General features: G+C 37.7%; 1 protein-coding gene across 3 annotated transcripts in view; it reads right to left on the reverse strand.

Annotated features, from left to right (window-relative positions):
- Positions 1-26,957, reverse strand: part of USP24 (ubiquitin specific peptidase 24) — a 63,829-nt gene that overhangs the window by 27,593 nt on the left and 9,279 nt on the right. Inside the window, exons 2-31 of one of the 3 annotated variants that reach the window (XM_040609988.1) lie at positions 23,524-23,689; positions 22,471-22,538; positions 20,819-20,962; positions 20,206-20,328; positions 19,297-19,332; positions 18,640-18,705; positions 17,132-17,197; positions 16,272-16,346; positions 15,312-15,470; positions 13,879-13,993; positions 13,241-13,344; positions 11,939-12,046; positions 11,371-11,466; positions 11,104-11,265; positions 9,841-9,885; positions 9,160-9,267; positions 8,367-8,516; positions 7,590-7,721; positions 6,951-7,062; positions 6,620-6,696; positions 5,572-5,712; positions 5,364-5,417; positions 5,056-5,171; positions 4,312-4,378; positions 4,039-4,149; positions 3,535-3,633; positions 3,283-3,453; positions 2,596-2,681; positions 2,353-2,446; positions 1,953-2,108 (exon numbers count right to left, since the gene is read on the reverse strand). In XM_040609988.1, coding sequence (XP_040465922.1) covers positions 1,953-2,108; positions 2,353-2,446; positions 2,596-2,681; positions 3,283-3,453; positions 3,535-3,633; positions 4,039-4,149; positions 4,312-4,378; positions 5,056-5,171; positions 5,364-5,417; positions 5,572-5,712; positions 6,620-6,696; positions 6,951-7,062; positions 7,590-7,721; positions 8,367-8,516; positions 9,160-9,267; positions 9,841-9,885; positions 11,104-11,265; positions 11,371-11,466; positions 11,939-12,046; positions 13,241-13,344; positions 13,879-13,993; positions 15,312-15,470; positions 16,272-16,346; positions 17,132-17,197; positions 18,640-18,705; positions 19,297-19,332; positions 20,206-20,328; positions 20,819-20,962; positions 22,471-22,538; positions 23,524-23,689 — 3,207 coding nt within the window. The remainder of the gene's footprint in view (positions 1-1,952; positions 2,109-2,352; positions 2,447-2,595; positions 2,682-3,282; positions 3,454-3,534; positions 3,634-4,038; positions 4,150-4,311; positions 4,379-5,055; positions 5,172-5,363; positions 5,418-5,571; positions 5,713-6,619; positions 6,697-6,950; positions 7,063-7,589; positions 7,722-8,366; positions 8,517-9,159; positions 9,268-9,840; positions 9,886-11,103; positions 11,266-11,370; positions 11,467-11,938; positions 12,047-13,240; positions 13,345-13,878; positions 13,994-15,311; positions 15,471-16,271; positions 16,347-17,131; positions 17,198-18,639; positions 18,706-19,296; positions 19,333-20,205; positions 20,329-20,818; positions 20,963-22,470; positions 22,539-23,523; positions 23,690-26,957) is intronic. The other 2 variants (XM_040609989.1, XM_040609990.1) reach the window with 2 other exon arrangements.

Raw genomic sequence — 26,957 nt, forward strand, 5'->3', positions numbered from 1 at the left:
AACCATATTGCCATTATTGTTTGGGGGTTTTTTTGTAAAAGATGGTCCAGGTAATTCTGCAGGCCTTATGAACATCACCACTGTATCGTTCCTCCTGTTGCAAATCAGCACTAAACTGCACAGGATGCAATTACGCTCAGAAACATGGCCAAAAGGAAGTCTGTGGTCAGATCTCATGTCAGTTTATCATCAATTTAACTTCATTTTACATGAAGAAAACCCAAAACAACACCCAAACAAACAAAAAAACCCCAGCTCCTCCCAAAACCTCAGAAAACCTCCAGAAGTTATTTATGTTCTTGAAAAGTCTCTTCAGCATGTACAGACAGTGCTGCACGTGGGAAAACAAAGCACATCTGTTCCAGGTTCACAGGTCAGAACAATGGTTTACAGAGTTCCAGGCATGAAATCTTATCGCAACACTGCATGATATAACCCTGAACACCTGCAACGTTTAATTTTCATCTCTTTGATATGCTCTGCAAATTTCCTGTGCATCTTTTTTCAGAGAGCAGTTCAGACTGGTTGCCATATTTCCAACAGATCACCAGTGGAGGGGATTAAAAAAAAAAAAAAAAAAAAAGAGAGAGATAAAAGTACATCATCCTTTTCTTGACTGAAGTCATCTTACAATTGGCTTGACTGGATTTGAGGAACAAGTCCACTCATATAATCTACACATCTAATCCAATTTACTGCTTCTCATCCCTTGCCAGAAAAGCAAGCAATTTATTACTTGCTTTTATTATTTTCTCTGGCATGGAAGCAGCAGATAACTGTCTCGTCATGCTGTAATATAACCTGCCAGTTCAACAAGATACCCTTGCTGTGATATGCTAAACTATTTGCTTTCGGTTGTAGAACTTGTCAACACAATTCAAAGCTATCATCAAATACCTTTCATTCCAGCTGTACAGAAAAGGGGGGAATCCTAACGCTGCAGTATGACAACAATATAGGAAGATAAAGAGCTAACATCAGACTGCAGAAACCCAAAGGAAAGCAACTACAAGAAAATTCCTACAGTGATCTTGGCACACACCAGGAGTGAAAGAACAACTTTGTCCACTGCTTTTGAATCTGCTGCCAACCGGTCCTCCAACTTCAGGTTGTTCAAACCATACTTGTCATGGGACGTTATACACAGTGGGGCCCTAAAGCAGAACTAGAAACTGTCCAGCCTCCAAGAGCATGCAGATTAGTGCCTTAACAACAACACCAGCTAAACTCCCTTAAACTCTTTAAAATCCATGCACTGAATGCTTGGAAAGAACCTTTTTCCAGGGTCCAATCCAGTGTTTGGCTGAAGAACTTACTCATGACAATACTTAGAAGTAAAAAAAAACATGTGTGTGTTCCACTCACTTTACATACACAGCTAAACAGGCCAGAAGCTGCTGGGTAAAAGGCCTGCACATCTGGATAGTGAAAGTTCTTCACAGCTGAATGCTTTTCAAAAATATTCCTCCTTAGCCTCTACAGACAGAATATAGTAGACTTATACAGAAGGGAAGTTAGCATTCTTTTTCCTTCAAATTGAATTAAGCAAACCCAATCAAACTGAACAACAGCGCCCATTCATTTTTAAGAGTTGTGTGTGTATACATATATATACACACACACACACTAAAAATCACATATTCAGAGTTTCTGGAGATTCAAGCTGGAATTTTACCTAAACAGTAATGACTTTTATGTTTCTTTGCTCCTCTTGACTTACTTCAGAATACTACTTCTACCTTGCAAATCACAAAAAGAGGGACCTGACTTCACAGTAAAGTCTCTAAAGGGGAAGTTTTAACCCCTTTCATTCTGTGTAAAATTTATCACATACACAAAAGTAGACTATGACATGACATTTGCATTTTCCGTAATGACCCTACCCAAGAAATTTAGAACCACTTAAACCTTAGTGCTCAGAAGCACAAGTAAAAAGTGATTTGTTTTCTTACCTCTAAATTGTAGAGCACTCTGAAGGTCGACATGCCTGGAGCAAAAGACCTGAAAAGACTTTCTAATATTGAACTAGCACTGGGCTGATGTTGGTGCTTTGAAGACAACGACGGTGATTTTGAAGACTGAGAACTTGATTCTGATAGCAGTGTTTTCTAGAAGAAAAAGTCACAGAAGAATTATTTTGAGATTACTGCATTTTGTTGTAATTGGCAATACATTTCCTAAAATCCCTGTAATAACGCCCTCACCTCCAGCTGCCTGGAAATGAGTCAATAATCTTTAACACATGCATTATTTGCAGTAGAATTTCAAACCCCTCACTTAATCTGACAAGGAATTTAAGAATCCTGGTAGTAAAGTTAAGCTCATCAAGATCAGTTATTGTTTAATCCATACCTTTCTTCCTAGGGAATCAAGCTGATCAAGAGCCTCCTGAATAGCTGGGTCAGTGGGAATCAAGAGCAGAAGTTTCCTCACTCGCAGCGTTATTCTGAAAAGTTATCAGAAGTTACTTATGCAAAACTAGGGCTCAGCCACACTGTGGCCCGGTGGGTGCCTACACACTGCAAAATAAGTAGCTGTTCACACTTGGCAGTGCGAGCATTTCTTCAATATTCAATAACCATTTAGTTTGCTTACCTTGGCTCCTCTAGATTGGCAAGCTGGTAAAGCATATCAAACACATTACACACGAGAGCCATGACTACTCCAGGGAGGGATTTCTCCTGAGAATTAAGCAGAAATACAAAGGTCTTTTTCCCCCCTCTCTGTTGCAAGTAACTTACAAGAGCTCTTCACTGAAGCAACTGACCCAGATGCCAGCAGAAATCCCAGCCTACTTTCTACACTGAGACAAGATTTGAATTTTTACATTTTTATCCATTTTTGAATCAACTGTTAGTTAGGGTTGACCAGTCTGAACATGCTAGCTGATGCTTTTTAGTTTATTTTCACCCTGCAACTTTATTAATAGTGGAAATCTGGAAACTTTTCCTCCCAACAAATATATAATCTCAAAATTAAATCATATGGGTCTTGTTTGTTTAAAAGACACTGTATAGATTCATAAACACCAAGCAGGCTACAACAGGTCACAGAAAACAGATTTTGAAGTCCAAGGTGCATGCATAAGGCAATTGTGTATTTAAATGCTTTCAAATTGCAATTGAAACAAAACAAAACCAGACTAGTAAAGACTGGACACTTGAACATGTGAACAGCTTCTGTCTCATCTTACTGTAACTCTTCCAACTCCAGTTGTGAATCCCCCAACTATGCTCCCTCAAGGAAAAATCCGAGGGAAGGTTTCAGGCTATTATGCTGTACCTGTTCCATTGCATAGGATGAGCTAAATACACTGCCGCTGTTGCTGGAACTGGTTGAGGAATCTGCAGAGCTCCCTGATGGAGTCCCACTTCCTGATGTTTTTACTGTAAGGACTTGTTCATCAGAGAAACCCAGCTGGTGTAATAGTTTCTGATCTTTATTTACAGTTAGCTGCAAGAAAATATTTATCATTTAGTTGAAGAAAAGAGACTGAATTTCATAAAGAATCAGAATCCCTTGTAATTCACGTACCAGGCTATCATTGGCAAATATCTGTATATTATCCACAGGTGAATTCAACATCTTTGCTATTTTCCACCTGACGCTTCCTACAGTTTCATTGCTATGAGCCTGTAAAATTAAACAACACTAATTCAGTAAGTCTGCTCGAGCAGTAAATTCCAAGAGAACAGAAGAAAAATCTTCCATTAAAGTCTTCCTGCGCCTCTGCATAGGGCGGTAAAGTTATTGTCCACAAAAGAGACTGACAGGGTAGGACAGCAGTAGAAATGCTCCATCACCAACAATAAGCAAACAACTTATTCTTCCTACCCTTGAATGATGACCAAAATAAATTTAGTCTAAAGACGCTTCCATTACAGTAGCCTTATACAGATATTTAACATTTTCAAATAGAGTTTGCAAGTTGACTGAAGTTCTTCAAACCAGCTTCCTCTGTCCAGTCCAGGCATTAAAAAACCCAAGAGTATCTATGTGATCAACACCTCATGACAGGCATAACCTGTGCACACATACCTCTATGGTGAAGGTATCTTTGGTAGACTCGTATGTAACATTAAGTGTTAAAAGATGTCCATGGAAAGAGGCACCATGAGGTAGAATAGTTCGGGGAACAGAGTAAAGGTCCTACAGGAAGAAAAGGATAACAGTAAATACCACCCTTGAAAACAAAGACATTCCTATAACGGCACATAACAAAGTTAATAGAGTTGCATAGGTTTAAATAACTTTTCATAATACTGAAAGTTGTGTTCTTAGCCTTGCCTAGCAAGAAATTACATCTCTTACCTCTATTGTTATCACATAACGCTCTGCCAACAGCAGCAGCCTCTCAATTATTACAAGTTTAGTTGACCTGGAGATAAACATCAAAAACAAGAATAACTTGTCTTAGATTCATTTTCAACGCCCATGGGTAACTACCATGAATTAGCTGCTTTCAAATATAACTCCTTAAACTTGGAGTTAATTCAGTTGAAATTAACTAGGAAAACAGGCCAAGAAGCTTGCATTATACTGCTTGAGATGTAGCCAGCTTCAGAAGCAGCTTCATGTTTCTAAAGGTCACACCCTGTGCTCATATGTTTAAGCTACATGCATTTAGGTATGTATATGTTAAGCTAGAAGATGAAAAACCATCCTTTTCTCTCCCAGTTAAAACAAAAACAAATAAACCCCACTGCCCCAGAAATATAACATGACTAACAGGCTGGTAATAGTCTGTGGGCTTTTTTTGTGGGTTTTTGGTTGGTTGGTTGGTTTTGGTGGGGTCAGAGGGGGGTGTTGGTTTGTTTTTAGGTGGTGTTTTTTTGTGGGGGTATTTTTGGCTTTTTTTTTTTTTCCTCTGAAAACACAGGTTTTTCAAAGTCTCTTTGGAACTCAAATTGCATTGTAATTGGAAGATTCCACTGAGAAACCACCAGAATACACAACTACCAATACTGACAATTTTAATTAGCACTCAAAATCACGTGGGAAGCAGCTGGGAGCAAATGTCTACTGTCATCTTTATTCTTTTAAAGGCAGGCCTACCTGTAAGGAGACTGAACTGATGTTGCTACTGTAGGCATAGCGGTTGCTGTAAGCATTTTTGTAGCTCTTGTAACAGCATGTGTTAATGTTGGACCACCGAGCGCAGAGCTGGCTGCCTAGAATACAAAGCAGAGTGTACGAGCTGGTTTATGTGGACAATTAGTATGTCCTGGAGAGCTAAGAGGACAAGAAATACTTGTGGGAAGAAATGTTTTCTTTAAACAGAATTATTGCAGTCAATTATTGTAATTCTAAGACACAAAACTGAAAAGGCAAGTAGGTACAGGAACAGAAAATTAGTCCTTTACCTCTAACCGTGTGTAACAATCAGCAATGAATTTCTTGTGCAGTGATACTGAATCCTAAAAAGAAAAAGTACAAATGAATCAGAACTTACGACAAAATCATGGTAATTACTCAAAACTGACAGAGCCCAACAAATTACACATTTTAACATGCAGAGGATCAATGCTCTATGAATGTCAAAGCACTTTCCACACACAAATATATGCCTACCTTTTTCAATCTAGGAGTTAGATTAATATAGCTGTAATTTATTATCAACTGAATAGCTTCATTGGCAATTTCTTCATCAGGTGACTCCATTGCAATCTTCCAAATGAAATCCATTCCTATTAATTCCAGTTTTTCTACACTCTACGCAAGAAAAAACAACAGTAAAACACAACTGGATTTCTTATACAACAGCGAGATGAACCCCAGGAACAAAATAGTCTTCGATCTGCTGGAAGGGCATCTTTTGACTGAATCTTAAAGATTTCTTTCCCAATGCACTGCCAAGCTTTGGCACAGTGCAAAGTGAAATCAATAGCTGTGGATTTGTATATTTATACTAGAAAAAAAATAAAATTGTTTACAGGTGGATGAACAGGTTCCAAAGAACACTCTCAGCCAAGCCAACTGAGAAATTACTAACATCAAAAGCACAGAGAAATTTAATTGGGAATGGAATTTGTTTCACAAAGGTCAACTTGGTAACCAACCACATAATAAACCATCACAAAACCTGCTATGATACTTGGCAAAAAATTATGCATTTGAATTAAGGTAACTGTGATAAAGATCTAAAACGCCTATGGAAGACTACTTGACATAACCATTAACCATTAATTTAACAAAAAACACTGAAGGATCAGAGTTAAAAATTATTGTAGATTAGAATTTGAATATGATAAGCCTAAATCTTTTGTAAAGAAGAAAAGGAAAAGAAAATCCAAAAAGAAAGTATTTCCCTTCTAGGGAAAATCAAAAAAACTGCACACTTGAATTCGTGATTATTAAAACAGTTTAGTCATTCCTCCTGCAAAGTTTTAGAAGCTGCATACCAGCTTCCAGCTACCAATTGCTCAAATTTAATTATCATAATTCTGGAGTTTTAGCTACAGAATTTAACAATGTTAATGCTAGAGGAATGATCTGCATATCAATACAAACATGACCATGTCAAACACCTGCTAAAGAATCCTTGTCTCACCTCCTCCCATCCCCAAAATGCCACAGGCTGTTGTATGTAATGTAAGAACAAACTTGCCAGAACACTCACCAGTTGAGTTCCTTGCCTCTTTAGTCGATGGTCGCACAGGTTCACATTTTCAAAGAAAGTCTTGAATAAACTAAAACCTGAAAATGAAAAGAGGTGCAAACTTTTTGTTCAGGTCAGACTAAGTTTCTAAGCTTTTTTGAAAGATGAAGATAACAAATACAAGAGATGATCTTTCCCCTCTACAGCTATAAAAACTCAAAGTGATTGAAAAAGACTGCTTTATTATCTTTATTTACAGGACTGTTTAGATATTTAATTTGAAGGCTTCAGAAGCAAATTTATGTTATATATTTCAAAAACAAATATGTTGACAAAAGCCATTTTTTCTTACCATTCATAGTAATTTCGTATGACTCCAGTTTAAGAATTTTCTCTTTGAAGAGCTGTTGCTGTACATCACTCTCTAGATCATGCTGTCCTTTTGTAAACCACTCAAAGCACATCTGTGAATGAAAGGCAGATATATATTTACTCCATTGTCATGGCAATTATTTTAGTTTTATATAGCATTGGCAAACTATGTCAGATACTACAGTAACTCATCTACAGCAAAAGATTCAAAACCTAATCTAGTAACCTCACACAACCTCACATATTATACAGGCTGTATTGCAGCATTAGGGTACTTAGTCTTCATAGTCATTTTTCACCCTAATAAAGTTGTCTCATAAAAGAGACATTCAGCAATCCGCAAAATTGCACATACCCCTTTTCAAACCAGCATCCCTACATCTGCAACTAATCTCCTGGTCTACGTTCTTCCTTCAGTCAAATTTGATGTTAAAAGAGCATCCTAGTCATAAGCAAACACGTAACACTGGCTCCGTTAACTTACACAAAGCCTATAAAAGCATTACTAGTTTGTGTATGTTACTCATGTTTCACATGTCTCAACACACACACGTGTTATTTATGATCCATTAAGATTCACTCTGTAACCACAGACACTAACTTTTCAAGTTTTTCTTACCTCTCGATCTAACTCACAAACATCTTGGCCAGTTACGAGGCATTCCCAGATCTCCCTGGCACGATTCCAGCCCAAATAAAGGGTGGCTTCTTGCAGAAAAAATGCCAAAAATTTTAGATGTGCCTCCAAATACTGAAAAGAAGAAACAAAACCTCAAGCTTAAGACTTTTCTTTCTGAACAAGAACTCTGAGCATTCTTTTTATTTTTTGCAAATTTAGTTGTCAAATAGTTCACTTTGCAAAGCCTGGAAAACAGAAATTGTTTAAAATTACATAAAATAGCTATAAAACTCACTTTAGAAACATTACTTCTTTTTTATTACCTTTGTAAAAAGGAACACTGAAGTCCCCTTGGATTTGCTATTACTTTCCTGATACTATTTGACAATAGTTATTAAATCACAACAAGTGTCGAGAAAAAAAATTATCAAAACCTTAGCAATAAACTGTTATAAGCTATCTCTGTGTGTGGCTTCCATGTCCTAACAGACCTGTTCCAGGTTTCAAGAGCTTCACACCAAATTCAAAGATATAGTCTCTACAAGGGTAGCTGAACGGAAGCTGGTGGAGAAACTGGAACAAAGCTACCACAAGCCCTAATAGATACGTGTCAGAACTATAAATAAAAACTAGTGTAATTAATTATTCATCAGAGAGAATATACATGCTAGTGAATTCCAAAAACAGAACATCACCTAATCTTACACAACGTGGTCAGTGATACGCTAGACCACGTTTTCGAAAACTTAAGGCAGTAAGAAATTTGGGGTTCAATACCTCCCGGTAAGTGTATCGGCCATCCACTAATGTTGCTCCAACAAGCCCTCCTGGACCTGCCACAGACGCAGCCAAACGGTGGCATGATATCAAGCTTCCTGTCACCAGCTTCACTATTTCAAAGTTTTTCTTTAAATCTTGAATGATGCTCTTGGCAAAAAAAAAAAAAAAAAAAAAAAAAAAGAGAGAGAGGAAAGAGGGTTTTTTTGAAGAAAATACACGAACAGGCACACACACACACACACCAGTTTGCTCTTCTACAGACATGTGTGTCTCATCACAAGGAAGTTCCCTCCCACCAGAGTCAGCTGTATCCCTTGCAAGCATCCAAAGCCCCCTGATTAGTGTTTTCAGCATGTGCTGAAATACACGTGCTGCAGATTGCAAACCAAGTCCCACACTTTCAGTCAGCCACTGTATAACACATGTGACTTGCTGGTATTTTAGTCTGTTTTCCAAGAGTCAATTCAATTACAAAGCAGCTGATCTAAACATCAGCCATAGTACATTTCTTAACAGAGTTGTGCTTGTTAATTGTTCTACAAAAAGCTGGGAATAAATTAGTCCTGACACAGCAAACAGGTTTATATATATATACATGCACACACAAGTGAACTGTACACAACACAGAATCTCTACTTGAACAGTCTGTTTATGCTACACCACTAAACTGTACTTGTCAAAGTGTTCTTTAATTTTTTCCCCCCTCTCTTGCTTCTAAATTCAAACTTCAGAAGTAGAGCCACACAGCCATAACAAGGGCTTCAAACATCATCTCAGCATATATTCTTACCTTGTCTTGTTTTTGGTAAGTTTGCTTAATAAATGAACGTGTGATTTCATGGAGCTGACGTAGTGCTGGTACCACCCACACAAACTGAGGATTATTGTGCTGGGACGACTAGTAGTAGGAAAGGTAAAGACAATTACACATGTGTACATGCTCAACAACAGATTAACTTTCCTCTTAGACTCCTAGAAGACTAACAATTTCTATTAATGCCGCTGTTGCGAAATGACAGCTGCTAGCTCTGAAGGCTTCAGTTACTTCTTCCTGGTCCCTTTCCAAACAAACTCAAGGTGCCTTCTTCACTTTCTGCAAGAAGTCCTTTGACGCGCACGTATGCCATTTTGCTATCCTTATTATTAAGCCCAAAGTGCCACCTCTTTGCTAGATAACATGCAAATTAAGTAGACAAAAAGAACTCAGTTGCACCAGGGAGAGATGATAACCACCACCTTCCTCAATTATGGGAGATGAAGCAGGTCTGTTAGGGCATAAAAGGACAAACCCATTCAAATGATCTTACTTATTGCTAAAGCAAGAATAATAGAAAAAAGAATCTGAAATACTACTGAGGGTTAAGAGATGAGAAGAAATTTCTGATTGGTGCTGCAAGAAGCCCTCTGATAGGAAGCAAAGGATACTTAAGCTGCATTTTGGAAGAGATCCTACAAAGAATAACCCTCCTACCTCATTGTTAGAACTGCTCATCACTTTTCTGGGAGGCTTCATTTTCTGTAAAGTTTGACCACACAAACCAGTACTGAGGTTGCTTGTTCAAGGAAGCGATGTCTGGTTTAAATACTGACAACAACCAATACCACCTACACACTTACGGAGATTAAAGTAACCTGCCCGTAACACAGAGTGCGCTCTACTGAAGACTCCCTCATCTATCTGAGAATGCTGCCTTAATATTACATTCCCTCCCAGTTTAAGTCTTCATTTCCCCTAATAAAGGGAAATAAGAAAATGACCTATTTTAGAAGTCTGATGTATGTTTACTCCAATCCCTTCTAGCCTACAGTTACAGCTTTCTGTTACTGTTTCCCACTGCAGCACCTCTGTCAAGGCCCTTGCCAGAATGTAGTTAAAAAGAATGCAAGAATAGGAAAGCACAAGAGAAGATTCAAAAGAAAAAAATGCAAGTTTTACAGACATCGAGAACCCAAAGTTTGAAATCCATACTCTCAAACACACGCACAAAAAAAGTGTTATCAGTCTCAAGAAGGAACATACAATGTCTCCTGAACAACTAAAATCCTCTACAGATGCTGCAACACAGACAAAACCTAATTTATCATGAAAGAAATAAAGAAAAAAGCTTGTAAGCTTTTCATTAATTTACAGTGTATTTCAGACTGAAAAAAAAAAGACCAGAATATTCCTGCAGATCTCAAGAACAACTGCCTGCTATGTGAACAGTGCAGAATATAATATATGCAGTCTTAAGCCATGCACATCTCTGCTGCTGCCAGGAAACATCACAGGCAGCTGCGGGAATGGCTTATGTTAGATGAAAAGAGTTTCAAGTATTTTATTAAAATACAAAACTACTAGGATTTAAATACTGATTTGCATTTTGAGACTTAATGGTCATGCCAGAACACATGCTTAACTCGAAACTAATCTAGGCTTTCACATGAAAGGGACAGTTAAAATACTGACATACCTTTATAGTGGTTCCATTTGCAAATTCTAACCTTGGGCCCATCCTGGTAGTTTCCCATAAACTGATCACTCCTTGTGCTGAAAATTTGCTTAAAACAAAGGCAAGAGACTTACTATGAGTCTCATGGTCAACAAACTGGCTCACACAAAGCCTACCCCTCTCAAGGACTCCCCAAGGTAAGAACTTACAGATGGGACACGCAATTTGTGCATCTTGAAAGAAAGGGCAACATCGAGGCTAGATAACATTTCATTTTGGAAAAGATAAAATAATAAACCAACCCTCTTAATATCCTCTATGCACTTGATGATGTAGCTCCTTTTGATTGCCTCTTTCACTGCATAGGCATCACTGAGGATTGTCAGATGTTCCTCCAAAGCCTGCTGAATAAGACTACATGGTAATGTTGGAAGATGAGCCAGCTCCCAAAGTACCTCCAGAACCTAGAAGAAGAAGTGCAAGACTAGTCAGGACCTAGGAAGTACAGAGACTAGCAACCCTATGCTTAATAAATAAACAAACACAAAAACCTGAAAATATTCACATGCCTTTCCAGTGGTTGTCTCCACCCGTGCTTCTCGACCAATGCGCCCTATCAGGCTCAACAGCTTCTGTCGCACTCTATCACTCTCTGTCTCCCAGCTCTGTATAGCAAAGAAATAACATCCACTATTAAAGCAGCAAGCACTGTCAGTCTCTTAACTCTCAAGTGTACACAAAAATATTATTTACAATTGTTTTACTGCAGGAAAAATAAAAATACAAACAAGCATGTTTCCACCATGCATACTTCCTTATTTTTGTTACTGGGAGTTACAGTACTGATTTGCCCAACTATTTCAAATATAAACCATAAGAGATTAAATATAATAATAAAATGCCACTTTAAGTACCTTAGCACTGTCTATATAACATACTTAAAATCTAAGTAAATTAGCAATACAGTAGCAGAAGAGGCTTTTGAGTTAACAAAAATAAAATCAGTATTAAAAGTGTTATTTTTATAGCCAATTTTATATTTATACAGAAAATACAAATGTATTCAAGGCATTTGCCTTTTGGTGGGCTGGATGCACAATCTCTTCCTAAGGAATGTAAATTGATGTGAAAACTTACCTTTTGGATTAGAACAAATAAATGATTGAGCTGATCAGAACTAAACTTCACAGCGGCTGCAGCAATAATGGTATGTATGTTTTCAATCACAGTGGAGGATTGTCCTGACTGAGAAGATGAGAAGAGGAAGAAAAATACAAGGGGGTAGGTCTTTGTCCCAAATGAGTTAAGAGAAAAATCTTCATGTAAGCATCATCCTACTGTTCATACTAATGAGAAAGAATAACAGCTTTTGACATGTTAGAAACACAAGGTAAGAGTAACTGTCCCCAGCTCCTCATTTCACTGCCAGAAAGGTCTTTGTAAGTAATTCTAAAGCAGGAAAGTACAAGTTAGCTTGCCATTATTAGAGCAGCTTCAAGGTGTTGCAGTGGCACATACCACTGGTTGTGGTGCCAGCAATGCAAACATCACCATTTTCATTGCTTGGTTAAGTTCATGTGTGAGGTGCTCCATCTCGGACACTCTTTAAGGCTTTTCTCAAAAGCAAACAATACAAAATCTTGTCCCACACTGATGGGAGCACCATGGGAATAACAGGCAGAAGGGGGTATGAAGTACTGCATTTTATTAAAGAATAAAAATGAGTGAGCCAGAGTCATATTTGAGCTCTACTAAGCATGCAAGACTTGCTACCATGCCCACACATACTACAGATCTGACAGCGTCTGATGGGTTTAGTCTAAAATTTCAACATTTGGACAGAGAAGAAAACCATTTCCTGCAGCAGAAGATTAAATTTCTGGTCAGAGCTTCCATGCCATTTGCATCAAGCAGTCAAACTACCTTTCCTACGCAGCAGTAAGTTGAGTACACATAAGGTGAATGTGAAAAGATGACTTGTCAGTCAGTTGTATGTGTGTACAGGAAGCTAAACGGGAATACATAATTTGAACTCCCTCTCTTTAAAGTCACACTGTGAGCTGCATTCAAATTTATACTTCCAGCACAAAAAATAATATCCTTAGGCATGGTCTGTGGTCTAGACAAACACTCTATCACATATTTCAGGCGGACGACCTCTTATTCCAAGTCAAATATTTTTGCAGCCCCTTAACACTTGTTGCAAAGAACTGAACTTCATCGTAAGATTTAACAGCTGTGTTACAAGAAATTGCCAGAACATTTGATTTTAAATGGTAAAGAAGTAGAAGAATGCCTTTGCATTAACTATACTGTTAAAATCTCACCACCTCCACTCAGGAATAGAGATGCATACATTATTTAAAAAAAAATCCCACCACTAGAATGTCTCCTTTTGTGAGACACTCTAAAAACGCCTGTCTAGTCTTGATTGCTTACCTGAATTCTCCAAATTTTAGTAAGCTCATCCAAAGATAATTTACTGCCTAGCAGTTCAATAATTCCCTTTATACGATCACAGTATTGTGCTTGGTCTATATTACCTACGAAACAAAGAAAAACAACAAAATTAAAATATTTTAATCAGTATACGATTATGCCTATGCCATACGATAAATGCCTAAGAATAAACAAGTTCTTTTAAAAGAAGGGAGAGGAACAAAGCTATCCTCATTTGCAAATTCTTTGTTACAGACAAATCTATCAGTCCAAAGAAAAAGAGCAAGGCTCTTTTTTTTTATTTTCTTTTACTTCATACATCTGTTAGCAGTTCACACCTATAGGACATTACTACTTGGAAACACCCCCCTCCCCTTTTCTCACTTTTCTAGAGGCTAACAATATACAAAGACAAATTGAGAGTAAAAACTCCAGGTACAGCAGAAGATACCTGCACAGATGTCAAATAGAGGATTAGATGATAGTAGCAGAATTTGCAGGGTTTTCCTTACCATTTTTAAGACAAAAAAAACTTTGAAATCCTTTGTTCCATTAAAATGTATTGAAAGGGAGAAACGATATTTTAAGATTTAAGACATTCAAAGCACATGCCAAGAAGTCTCTGTGAAAGTGCTTACCTTCCAGAGCAATTGACAGGACAGAATTTTCTACCAGCCAGTTTAGCAATCTGTCTGTATCTATTGCATTCTTCACTGACTTGGATACAGTGCTGTCTTCTATTAATTTTGTTACCTAGAAATTGCAAAACCTGAGATTCCAACACTGATTCCCACATGCATTATTATGTATACAAACAATGAAATCTATTCAAAAGGCTTACCCCAAAGCTTAAGTGTGAATCCTGAAATATTCTAAGAACAGGAAGTGTTAGAAGGGTTTTTATGTGGTTGGGTTTGGGGGGAGTTTTTTGGCTGTTTTGGGGGATTGTTTTGTTTTATTTGTTTGGTCAGTTTGTTTTGTTTAATAAGCTGTTTAAAGGCAACCAGAAACACTTCCTTGCCATCACTGTCTGGTTTGGTAGATTCTTATTCTCAGTTTGACACAGAAATGCGGGCCTGTGCTACCAGGTATATTTCTGCAGATATACCAGAAGTAGGTTACGTCAGGCTTCTGCTTGTTACACTCAAATCAAGTGTCCTATTTTTTATCCAATACAGAACCAATATAGGCTCCTTACTCTAGGGAGAAAGAGTACATTTCTGCTAAAGCCTTCAAAAGCCGCACTTTCGTAACTTCACCAAGGATACACAGCATTTATGATTAAAACCCAATTTTCCCATTTAAAAAAGAAGGGAAAAGGGAAAAAAAAGGGACTCTAAAAAACCTTATAATGCCTGCGTACTAAAAAAAAAAAAAGGCACACATTTTTTAAGGACACTTAAATTGTACAAGTTTTGGAAGGAAGAGATAAACAGCTCTATACTTAAACCACAACTCCCATCAAAAATAAACTGTTTTCTTCTTCTACTTAGATGTAAGATTCTAGCACAAAGAGCCCTAGTCCATAAACTCCAGCTCTTAGGTGCTACTACAGTGTCCATATACAAGCATAATAAGAAATTACAATCACATAGTGTAATGACGTGATATAACTGGATCAATCTGTCTAGGATTAAGTCCCATTTGCTCCCTCCCTACTTTCCTCTCAATGAGAGGAGGAGGGAAAAGGGATATCCCATAGAACACTCTGAATTAGCAAGGTTATCTCAAAAGTGAATATTCAGCGAATAGCACAGACCACTGCTTGTAATTCTAAGAACTGTAATTTCAGATTGATAAGGTTCAGACTATGTCTAGCTGTTCTTTAACGGGGAGGCCACAGTCCTTGCAGTGGCTACTGATATTACAAACAATTCCTGTCATATTGACTTGTTCTAGTATTTATCACGAACTCAGCTTTTGCTAAGGCAACATCATTTGTAAGGAGATACCGCAACATCTTTTTTTAAGGTTGTGGTTTCAATGGCTTGTTAACAACCCATCCCACCTACACCCATGCCCACGTGCACGCAAACACACACACACACACACACACAAAAGGCAAACCTACTTCTTTGAGGGAATTCATTTTTGCACTGAAGTGTGGAGATTTTAACATGCGCAACAGAATGTCCAGCCGTAAGTCATCTACTGCAGTTACCAGATCAGGTTGGAAGCGCATACACAGCAGTTTGATACCAGACAAGAGCTCAGGGATACTGACTAGTCTCTGTTTAAAACAAAACCAAAACATAACAAAAAAAAAAAAAAAAAACCAAAACAAACAAAAAGGACAAACATAGGCATTGCTCTTTTTGCTATTCTGTTTCAGACTTCAATGATTCACAAAGAGTAGGTTTAGTGACCCAATACAGACTCTTTAATCTATGAAATGCAGCACCATGTACATCTGCAAGTATTACTTGTACGCTAGAAATTTTAAGACAACAAAATCTTTATTTAAAGTGGACTCTCTGTCTACAGATTTGGTATACTACACTGCTCCTCTGTAGTTACACAACCTATGCAGACTATCCAGTTTACAATTAACAATTTAAGTCTAAGTAAAAAGTCAACACTCAAAGTTATTGGAACTGAATGCCAAATTCAGAGTAATACAGGGAGTAGTCACAAGTTACACATTTTATCAACAATTACCAAATTCTCAGAAGCAAACAGCTAACGCAACAGTCATATGCACACAAGTTACATGAATTTAACAGACTCCAAGACAGTAAGCATCTTCAAGTCTGAGAAGTCAGCATTCAGCATGCTGCAGAAGGGACTGACAAAAACATGTCTGATAGCAACAGCAGCAAAATATTTTACAAAGGGTCATAATACCAGATAGCTACCAAAAAGGGTATTGAAAATAATTGGGTAAATGTATTTTTTTCTATGTCATTCAGTCAGAATTCAGAACAGGCTGCATTTTTGCCACTGGAAATAAAGCTGCTGTTCTAGTCTAGGCTGCCAGCATTTCCAAAATACACAGTAAGTTCTTCCTAAATATTAATATGCAAAACATTACCTTGTCTTTCAAGTCCTTCTCTTCTACATTCTGTACATATTTAATCATTTTATGAATGACTGGATCCAGCATGGGCTAAAGAATGTGAGAAAAGGTATGCCAATCATTTTATGTTTCCTGAAACCATTTACATTACTCAGAAGATCTGGCTGCAGTAAAGCCAAATACTTAGTTGAAAATTCACAATTATCTTAGACATAAAGCAACACCTACAACGTACATAAAACTATCTGGCCAGGTATGTCCAGAAAAACAAATAATTAAGAGTAAGAAGCCATTTCAAACCACCATAATACAGATTTGCAAAAACCCAGAAACTGACCTTTCAAAATGCATCAGTTACTACATGCATATACCTCTCTGACTGCCAGTGGCTTCTGAACTACCTCCTCTTCAAATAAATATTTTCAGTCACTTAATTTGATAGTTTGTTAGTGAGTGCAGATGTGAAGCCAGAAATGCATTTGCATGTAAAAATATGTCACAGTGAGTTTTTTCCCCCACAATTTTTCCAGTGTAAACTCCCATGTCTATGTGCTTGATCTCGGCCAGGAAGTTAAACTAAAACCCAAATCCATCCATCAGGCTAAATTCTTTTCCCATATGCTTCACATTGATGAAGCTTACTAATGGCAGTGGCAAAGCTTCTCACTCTTGCAGATGCAGATACATGACTATAGATCACTGTGCTTAGAGAATTAATCTGAGCCCTCTATCCATCACCCTCAGGATGCTCAAAATGGTTCTTTTACTTTATGCAACGTGTTTTGAAGGTTTTTTGAGTTGGTCACCAGTTTCACACCAACACAGTTGTAAACTAATTTTCAGACCCCTGATAACTCATTACAAAGGCATTTTACCTGTACTACAGAAGAGTTAAGATATTCTGCACAAACTCCAAATGGCTGTACTAATGCAGAGATTGCCTGAAAGAAATACAGCAAGCATTTAGGTGCACATAAGAGATCTTTTCAGAGCTAGTGATCTATACCTTAAAAAGAAAATGAAGGTGAATAATTACTATTTATCTCATACAACAGTTTCCAGTCATTTGCTACAAATTTGTTTTGGTGTGCAAGTCCTTTATAATAACACATGGTTCAGGAAAGAGATTTATTTACTCTACAACATACAGTACGTGTTATATATTTTTGCCTGAAATCAAAAATGCCTTCCCAGTTTTCACTAATCTTGGTCCTCTCATCATTCTGTTCAGTCTTCTCTGATTTTGTTTCAATAACAGAAATAAACAGACGGAAAGAGACACATCACATTTTGGTTGCTTTCTACAGCAATGAGAAGTGTGATTACAAGACTTAAGGTTAAAGCCGTATGACAAATTTATCTCCCAATGCATTAAGTGGGAGAAAGCTTTTGTAAAGGTGTCATATACATGTCAAGATCACTTCAATGCGTGATTTTCAAGTTGTATCTATACAAGAAATTAAAAGGCATCTGTTTGCCAATAAACAGCTTCAGAATTGGTTTCTTCTCACACTGGATCAGAATTGTGAAATTGAGCGTGCACCACTGCAATCAAAGGCCTAAATTAAGTGATGCTGACCCAGACTTCCTCCCTAAGCAAGAAGTTATAAATCATTAAACAAAGTCCAAGTTTCTATTGCAGGATCAGGATTTAAATCGAGTTTCCTTATTCTTATGTCATGCTCATATATGAACCTTATCTCTTCATAAAACAGCAAATATCAATACTCCAATAAAAGAAGTTGAATTCTCTCCAAATGGTGTTTCACTGAAAGGCTGATTTTATACTGGGGTAAAACATTCCAAATGACATAGTTTTCTCTTAGCCTCCCTGCTCTTCAAAGCTTGAAAGATTCTGAAGGTTAGGAAGCTAAAAGTTAACAAGTTAGGCTTCATGAAAAAATAGTTTAGCACTGTTGAACCAGTTAGTTTTTAGACACAGCTCTTGAGAAGTTGCTTAGGATTAGACAGTGTCTGTCTTCCTAAAGATTTTTTTCTTAAACGATGACTTCATAATAAATGACAGAAGTCAATTCACTTGCAGCTAAATGCAGCTACAGCTGAAGTAAACAGAAAGCCAGGGACATACTGGTGAATATACAGTGAAACTAGATTGACTGATGTCTAACTGGAAGGCTGATTTGTTAGCCAGAAAGGTCCGCTAACCCTTCCTCTTTTCTGTGATGTCTCAGAAGCTCTTTAGTCGGGATTCTTATGCCCAACCTCATTTGACATCCAGTCTGACAGTACTTCCCCTGGGCTCTGTGGGAGTGTTGCTCCGGTACCAAAGGCAAGGTAAGAGCACTGCCAAAAGGGATGCTACTGGTTCTATATGAAGCATGTTACGGAAAGGGAGAAGTCTTGTGACAAAACGTGAACTTACCCCAAGTTCAATATCTTCTGAGTTGAGTTTGGACTGAATTGCTGAAAATCCACCCAATTCTGCAAACTGAAATAAAATACTCAGTATTATAATCTGTGAACTACAGTATTTTATGTTTTCAGTAAGCTACTGGAGAAAATACTCCATGGACAGTTCCTGGGATGCCAACAAGTATCCTTTACCGTGGAATATGACATTCCACATAAGCTTTACATTTTCACAGGAATTCAGGGGCACACTGGGGAATGCAATACAATTGTATCTGGTACCAGTTTAAACATCAAGCTAGAAACTACCTTGGGTAAAAATGGATATAGGGAATAAAGTCAGACCACATATAGCAACAGATCCCTTGTGTGGCACATCAGACTGGGAAACAGCACCACAACCTAGGCTGAGCTCTCAACTTCCTCTAGTCTTAGCTATCATGTTAGAATAAAGGTGTTCAAGGGAGAAGGCAGCAACTCAACAAGGTGTACTTAGCCAAGCCCCTTCCCTGTATGTAGGATTAAAACGTTAAGCTATTCTTTTTGGTGGTTGTCAGAAAACTGAAGAGTGGAAAAACAAGTTGGGGGGTGGAGGGAAGAAGAAATTATCTCTAAAGATCAATGAATTCAAGGGACAAATAACAATTTTGCTTGGTTTACATTTACCTACCCTGTTTACCAGATCCACCAGCCACCCATGAGGTTCCTTGAACAATTAAAACATTAACAAATTAGTAGCAGCAACATCAACGTTAAACAGCTGTCTTCTGAAACAGATTTGGACAGACACATTCAGCCCATTAACCCACACCTCAAATGCATGCGCTAATATTTCAAAGAAAACAGCCATGTGTTTGTAACAGCTCCTTTACTAAGCATGTAGCTGGAGCTCTGGTTGGTTCTCATTAGCATCATCCTTTTTTGGACTCTGCTTGACATCACTGACCATGTGCTGTGGCAACAGTATGCACTGTGGCTGCTGACTCACAAGCAACTGTATTTATAGCACATTAGCTGCGTGGAACATTACTAAAGAACATTTCACAAAGCAGCAGATACAGAATTTTCTTTCTATGACCACTAAGTTGTGTCCTGAAGGAGAAATCAACTCAACCAATGCCTTTTCAGACCCACCCATCTGGAGCAACTGCAATAAGACAGTGCAAACCTCAAAACCTGCCTCCTTGCCTGTGTGTCTGACTTGAAGATATCCTTATCCTTGGCTGTCAAAAAAGCATAAATTCTCTGCTAGAACTGTACTGAGTTACCCTGGTCATTTCACATTCAACAGCCAAACAACTGTCAGTTTTTAGATACAACAGATCTACCATTCTGATTGTTGTGATACTTTACACATGGAAGTACACCACTTTCTAATTCCAGCCTCTAATAGAGAACTGGGACAATTTGAGAGGACAAATCCATTTCTACAGACCAACATATATTAAAGATATATTTGCTGTAATTCTTGGTGACACATTTACCTTTCTTCTGTTCTAAATACCTACTGATCATACAATCTTTTCTGAAACAAACACATCTACCCTAAAAAGAGGTTTTAGGGTACAGCCACGCTCACCTTCTGAAAAGTGGAGATGGGTGAGACAGCATGCATGTTTCCCTCCCCGAAGACTTCTGCCCAGTTTCTCTGGCATACCTTCATTCGATTCTTGAAATGATATTCGTTGTCGGGGTTAAATGCCTTGAAAGAAAAGCCCATAGCAATGAACAGCATGGCTAATGCCAGTCTCAGAACTTTATATTATTTGATTTTTTCAGTTGAGCATTCTCCTGGTTGACAGTTAAAAGATCTAGCAAAAAATAAAGTTCAATAGAAGACCCCTGCCTCTCAGTTCTCACTGTATAAAGCATTCTGAAGCTTCCATTCTGTATAGACAATACCCAATACCCATGTAATCCAGAAAAGGGGGAGATGAACTCAAAGTAGCAGTTTTAAAAAATAAACTGTGAAGTGACAGCACATGTAATTTTTTTTTAAAGTGTTAGTTTTCAGAAGTTTTGAACATCACTCACCCCTTTATGATTTGCACACTAGATGTTAACAAACTCCAGCAACAATGGCTGCAGATTTTAAGACAATACACTAGAACTTAAATAGAAAAAGCATCAGCAGCCTAAATAGGAAATGCCAAATACCCAAATATTAGAAACTGCATCGTAAAGTCAAATACCATTGTAAGTACACTGAGCAGGCCCACAGGAATAGGATCTTGTTTTACTCTTTCTGCAACCAGGTCCACTAGCAACATAAGCATGTTGTATATTCCTTCATGGATTTCAGTTCCCCATTTGTGAACAGCACTGGATGTCAACAGCTAAAAAAAATATAAAATAATAAAAAGTAATATTTTGAAGTTTAAGCACGATCACAAAACATGAGAAATTTATCAACCCCTGAGACTGTTCTCAGAGCAAATGTTTCCTTAGAGTGTACTAATCACTGTCTGGCATGTTTACCAGATGCTCTCCCTGCACTAAAGGCTTAAGAATTAATTAAATTTGTAATTTCACTGAAGAACACCTTACATTTTATTTTCTGTTATAAACCGTGATTTATCAAAGCAAACTGTTTTCCATTCCCATGCACTAGTAAAGACTGTAACCTTTGCAAAGAACAACTAATATGAAACTAATTTGTTTGCAGATTGAACACACAGGTACTAAATCTTCAAGTAGGTGTATCACAAAGCTGCACTGATTCAGCTGTAATAACCATTTACCAATTCACACTTTTCAAGCCATTTCTACTGGAAAACAAAAAACATGTGCTGTGAAGAGAGAGGTATTTAATGCTGCTTTCCCACCTACACGTGGGACATGTGGAAACATTTAAAGAACATTTATCTTTAAATCTAGTCTGTTGTAGTTTATAAAGGACATTAATCTTCCATCTGCAAATTTAATTTAATTTCTGCTAGCTGTGTCTGAACATCAGCAGTTAAAAAGCTTAATACTTTAAATAAAATTAAGTTTTGTACTGTAGAGTTTCTTGCAAATATTTCAGCAAGTTGTAAATTCAGAACATTCTAAAATTTAGATTTCTACAGATTATCCTTCTGGAGGAGCAATCTACACTATTTAACATGCAAAAAATATCAAGCGCTTTAAAAGCACTGTATGTACTTTAACAGCTAAATGGAAAAAGAATTTTTTCCTTAAGTTTCTATATACCTTAAATATACTTACAATCTCACTATTTTAAGATTAGGACTGAGTAACTTTTTAAAAGGTGTATATATGTCATTATTCATATCATTTAAACCCTGAGCAAGAAATTCAGGCAGTTTTCAAAATGGAATAGCGGGAAATAAATTGGGTTTAGGGAGCTCTGTAGAGAAAACGCACAACCCAGAGAAGGACAGCCAAAGGCACATTGGGCATTAAACACTGAGGGGAAATACAAATTCTAAACAGATAGTGAAAAGAGGTAAGAAAGAATTTAACAGCCTTCGAAAGAAGCAGCAGCAAAAAAAATAGTTAAAAGAAATCTGATTTTGAACTTGCTAATGGCTGTATCCAAGGGTCTTTAAACCTGTCTTTAGGCTTCACTAATTACTACAGAGCTCTTAATTTAAAGTGGGTACAAAAAAAAAAGAATACAAAAGCTGCATGCCAGAATTGGCCAGAGTTGCAGAGCTGGGCCTTTGTATGATTTTAATCTCAGTCTATGTATGATATTAATCTAGAAAAATAACTCGAGTATGATTTTAATCTATTAATACACTCACTAGTTACCATAGTTTCTGAAGTCTGGATTACAAGACACTATTTTCACCGTGAACAACACAAAGGAACACTGAATTGGCCTACTGCATGTACCTACCTTTTTAAATGCTTCAGGCATGCATCTGTCCATAAATCTTTTGCAGTTCTCATCAGAATCAGAAAGACCTTTAGAGAAAGGAGAGTGATTTTTTTTAGAAAAGTATTTTTTAAAAAATATTTTCAAAGATTACCTCAGGGATCTCTTTGCAAGTTTTTGGGAACACCAATCAAAACCAGCAGTAACAAAGTGCTACTGTTTATTTGTAAATAGCATGCTTTTTCAGCCACAAAATGTGAGTCAAGAGAACCTGCCTTCTAGAATTAAGAAGTTTCCCAATGTTCCACCTTATACAACTTATTCAAGCATTATTAGCACTGTAAGCATTTCTCCCTTCAAAGTTTACAACTCATACCAACTTCAGATCGTTGCTGATGCTTCACAGCCTCCAGCCAAAACCAAATCCAAGTACAGCTTTTTAACACAGGTTAGAAACAAAGAAGCAACCCAGAACAACCTAACAACTTCCATTTTTTCCAACAGATTATAATATCCCTTTAGTCTGCCATCAGGCATGATGGAAAAGCTGTCTTGCATTCATTATATACCAGTTGTTGGGCACGATGCCTCCATAGCACTCTTAACCCCAGCCAAAGTACTGAATACAGAAAAGTCAAATTCAGGTCTAATGCAGTATAAGCATTTCACTGGGGAAAAACAACCAGTTATACAAGCATGCTACAGCATGGATTTAGATGACAGCTTGTTTTTACTAATGAAAAATAACCAGCACAATGAGAAAAACTGTCAGTAATTCAGCTCTGAAAAACAGTAATTCCTACAATCAGTAGAACATAAAGAAACATGTGCTCCACTTTTTTAAAAAGCTTAAGTAAACAAATTACTTTAGAGGAAAAAAAAAAAGATACCAACATTCTTTTTAGAGCATTGGGTAGAATATTCAATGTTAAACCACTTTCACAGAGATGTGATCATTCTGCATGGTGCTAAGTAAACAACTGCAAGATTCATATGAAAGAGATAACCGCCCATCATAATGTCTATGAAATCCTTTCAACAGATAATCCTTGTACTTCTAGAAAAAGAACTTACCTAGTCTTGCTAGGTAGGTGGATGCAATTAGGCACTTGCCTAGAGATTCTTCCCGCTTATAGGGTATGGACCAGTGATCTGTTAAAACTCTGCTCTCCAGTTCATACAAGTTAGTTGTTGGAAACTCAATACCTTCACCAGAGCAATTTCCATTTTCATCATTTTTCTGTGAATAAAAAGGAAGTTCAAGCAAAACAATTTTTATCTCTATCCTAGACACTTTAAAGGATTTAGTACCTTCAGAAAAAGCAGCTGTGCTTGTAACAAGCATGTCAAATTCTCAACAACCCTGAGGCTGCTTGTGTTTTTCAAAGCAGAACTTAGTATTTCCATTTCAATTGAAGGGATTACATACCTTTATGTATTTCATGTAGGTGATAACTACCATGTTTACATAACTAATTGCTAACTAATTGCCTATCTAAGTGGCAAATCTTGTTCCTTAGCATGTCAGATCCTACAGCCAAGTGATAAGCACTTCCAGCCCCTGTGAGACTGTAGGGTACAAATCTCGATCTTCATAGAACTGCATATTAATCCTCTGTTCAACAACTGCTGTAGAATTTATTCTAAGGGGGGGCAATTTCATCATCCTCTCACCCTATCACGTTAAGAAACACAAGACACTAATTCAGTACCTCAGGATTATTTTGTTTTTACTAGCTAATTATCTATAAAGAAAAATATATCTCTCAAATATAGTTGCCCAACAAGAAACTACAATCATCCTTCTCTTGAAGTCAAAATGAGTTACTGGAAAATATTCTGGAAGGCAAACAGGGAAAAAGCTAGCACATGTCTGCAGCTAAGCTTTCAAGGCTTCCTTGCTAGTGCCACTAGCTATTTCTGTGTACAGGCAGAACACAGAATTAGTCCCACGTTCCTTGCCAAGTGCCATATGAGGTAACTGCCTCAGCAGTACCAAATGCAAGAGTAAACAAGTGATCCATTTGTTTTCTTTTGTTTATTTTTTAACCTCACATAGACACCAGCTACCCAATGTGTCAAAGAGTTCACATGGACTAACTTTCCCTGCCTTCACATGAGCAGACAACTCAAGCAGGGGAAAGGGCAGTGTCGGGATCAGGCCAGGCAGCAACCAGGACCAACTGTCAGAGGCAAACACAAGTGCAGTAATGGTAACAAGGTCCCCCTGAGAGAGAAGACAGAGACATGTAGGGAGGAAGGGCAAGTAGGAAACACGTACGGGGGGGTGGGGGGGGTGGGGGAACCAAACAAGGGTCAGGAACAGAAAAGGAACAAACAGAAAGGAATAAACCAAAAGAAAGACCTGAACTCAGGAGGGTATGGTACACAAAGAATGAAATAATGCATGCAGACAAGTGTGCTTCCAGCCCTCTCACTACACTTGCTATTTGCAGGATTAGACCTGTTTATTAAAAAGTAAATGTGTCATATTCACTTCCATAATGGCTCAAAAATATTAAGCCAAGGAAACAGCAATTGTACAGAGCTTACCCTTTAAAGTTCAATGGTGCAGGTGAAAATAGCAAACAGCGGCTGGACTTACTAAATGTTCTGGAAAGCAGCAGTAAAGTTTATAGGAATGGAACACAAAATAGTGCTCAGAAAAAGCCCCAACATGTCAGTGTTTGGGAAGTAAGGTGCTACCTTTCCCCAAACCTCTACCACACATTCAGTCCTAAGTCTGCCATTATGGGAAGTTGTACTTTAACTGACCTGCATATCAACTTCTGAAACTGTTGTCATTTGATCCAGTACTGTGCATGGAAGTCTAATGTAATTAGCAAACCATGCCCTGTTTAAATACTTCAAGTTTTGGAGAAGATATGCCTAAAGGTTTAAATGAAAAGACACCGAAAGCAAAAGTTTTCTAGGAAATATCCTGTTGCACTAAGTAAACAAACAACAGTTAGGTTCACAACTTTTGTAAAGCACACCCATCCAGAACACAAAACCACTTCCTGTGGAAAATAAGTGTGCAGTTACAAAGAAAACCCTTACAGCAAGAGTACAGGATACAGTGATTAGTCTAATAAAGGTAGGAGTACAATATAAACACCCAACTGCTACCTGTTCAGCAATTTCAGTTCAGCCCAGACTTGTAGCAAAGGAAAGCAACATTGCAACAGATGATTACAGTAACTGAGCTACCCTCGCTCCATTCCTTGGAGGAAACTGTCCATGTTCAATAAAACTAGTGTTAGCAACGCAGAGTTTCAAGAGGTGCCGTCTAATAGCAGCGCAGACCTTAAACTGCTGCTGAAAAGCTCCACTTGTTCTGCTTCCCCATCTGCATCTAAGCAACGCTGCTCTTTATTTACTTCTTTTGACACAAGCGATTGCCAGTATCTGTAACACAGAAATTCATAAGGAAAGAGTGAAGTAACATATGTTCTTCACTGTACATTTAGCTTCCACAAATAAGGCATTATATTAAATTGCACTAAGGACACGTCTGGCCTGTTGCTGGATGGCATCTACCAACACTGTAGTGAAAAGATTTTTTAAAAAATTATTTTTTTCGTTACACAAGAAATAAAAATGGGTGCAGTACTGGGAATACTGCCCTAGTAACAATGGGAACTGTTTGCACTGAAGGAGCGTATCTTTGGTACATAGCACTAGAGACAGCAAGTCTTCTTGCTCATCAGTTTTCTGCTACTGAAACCCTGCCCAGAAAGTACCAAATTAAATGATTTATTAATTTTAGAACTATCACAGCTACGGTGAAGCCTGCAACAGTCTCAAATAAATGCCCAGGTGGTTTAAAACTCAAATTCCCCTTCAAACCTTTACTAAATTTAATACCCTGTATTTCTTGGAGATTACTGCTATGCTCAGTTTGTATTACTGCAGAATGAGTCTTGTTTCTTAGAAATATACCTAGTATGAGTAACAGTCTCTTTAAAGACTTATTGCTGCTCTTTTGTAATTAGTGTCCTTCTGTACAAGAAAAAACTCAAACTGCCCACCATCCAATTTTTAAACTGATTTGTTTATTGCTATTTAAAGCGAGGGGTTTATTAACAGCAGCTAGCAGCTGTAGCAAGGTGCAATGTCAGCTCAGCTCTTGCACAATTTTGCACTGGCTCACTAACCCACACGGGCTGCAGAACTTACTTGCTCTGTTGACATTTGTAAATGCAACACAGTTCTGAACAGACAGCCACGATTAACACTTCCTAACTGAGGAGCTAGGAATTGTCACTACCCACTCTACTGACATGGGTCCACAGGTGAAACCAAGCTTTGCAGAAAGAGTATGCTATGCATGAAAGTAAATAGTACACAGGGCCATGTCAGCCTCCCAGAAAAGTAGTTTTCTGGGTCTCTGGGGAATTACATGTTAGGTGGTTTGTTGTGGGTTTTTTTGTTTGTTTGGGGGTTTCTGTTTCTTTTGTGTTTTGTTTTGGTTGTGTTTTTTTTTTAAATTTTATTAAACATACAGA

The sequence above is a fragment of the Falco naumanni genome, chromosome 11 (genome assembly GCF_017639655.2).
Source record: "Falco naumanni isolate bFalNau1 chromosome 11, bFalNau1.pat, whole genome shotgun sequence".
NCBI lineage: Eukaryota > Metazoa > Chordata > Aves > Falconiformes > Falconidae > Falco > Falco naumanni.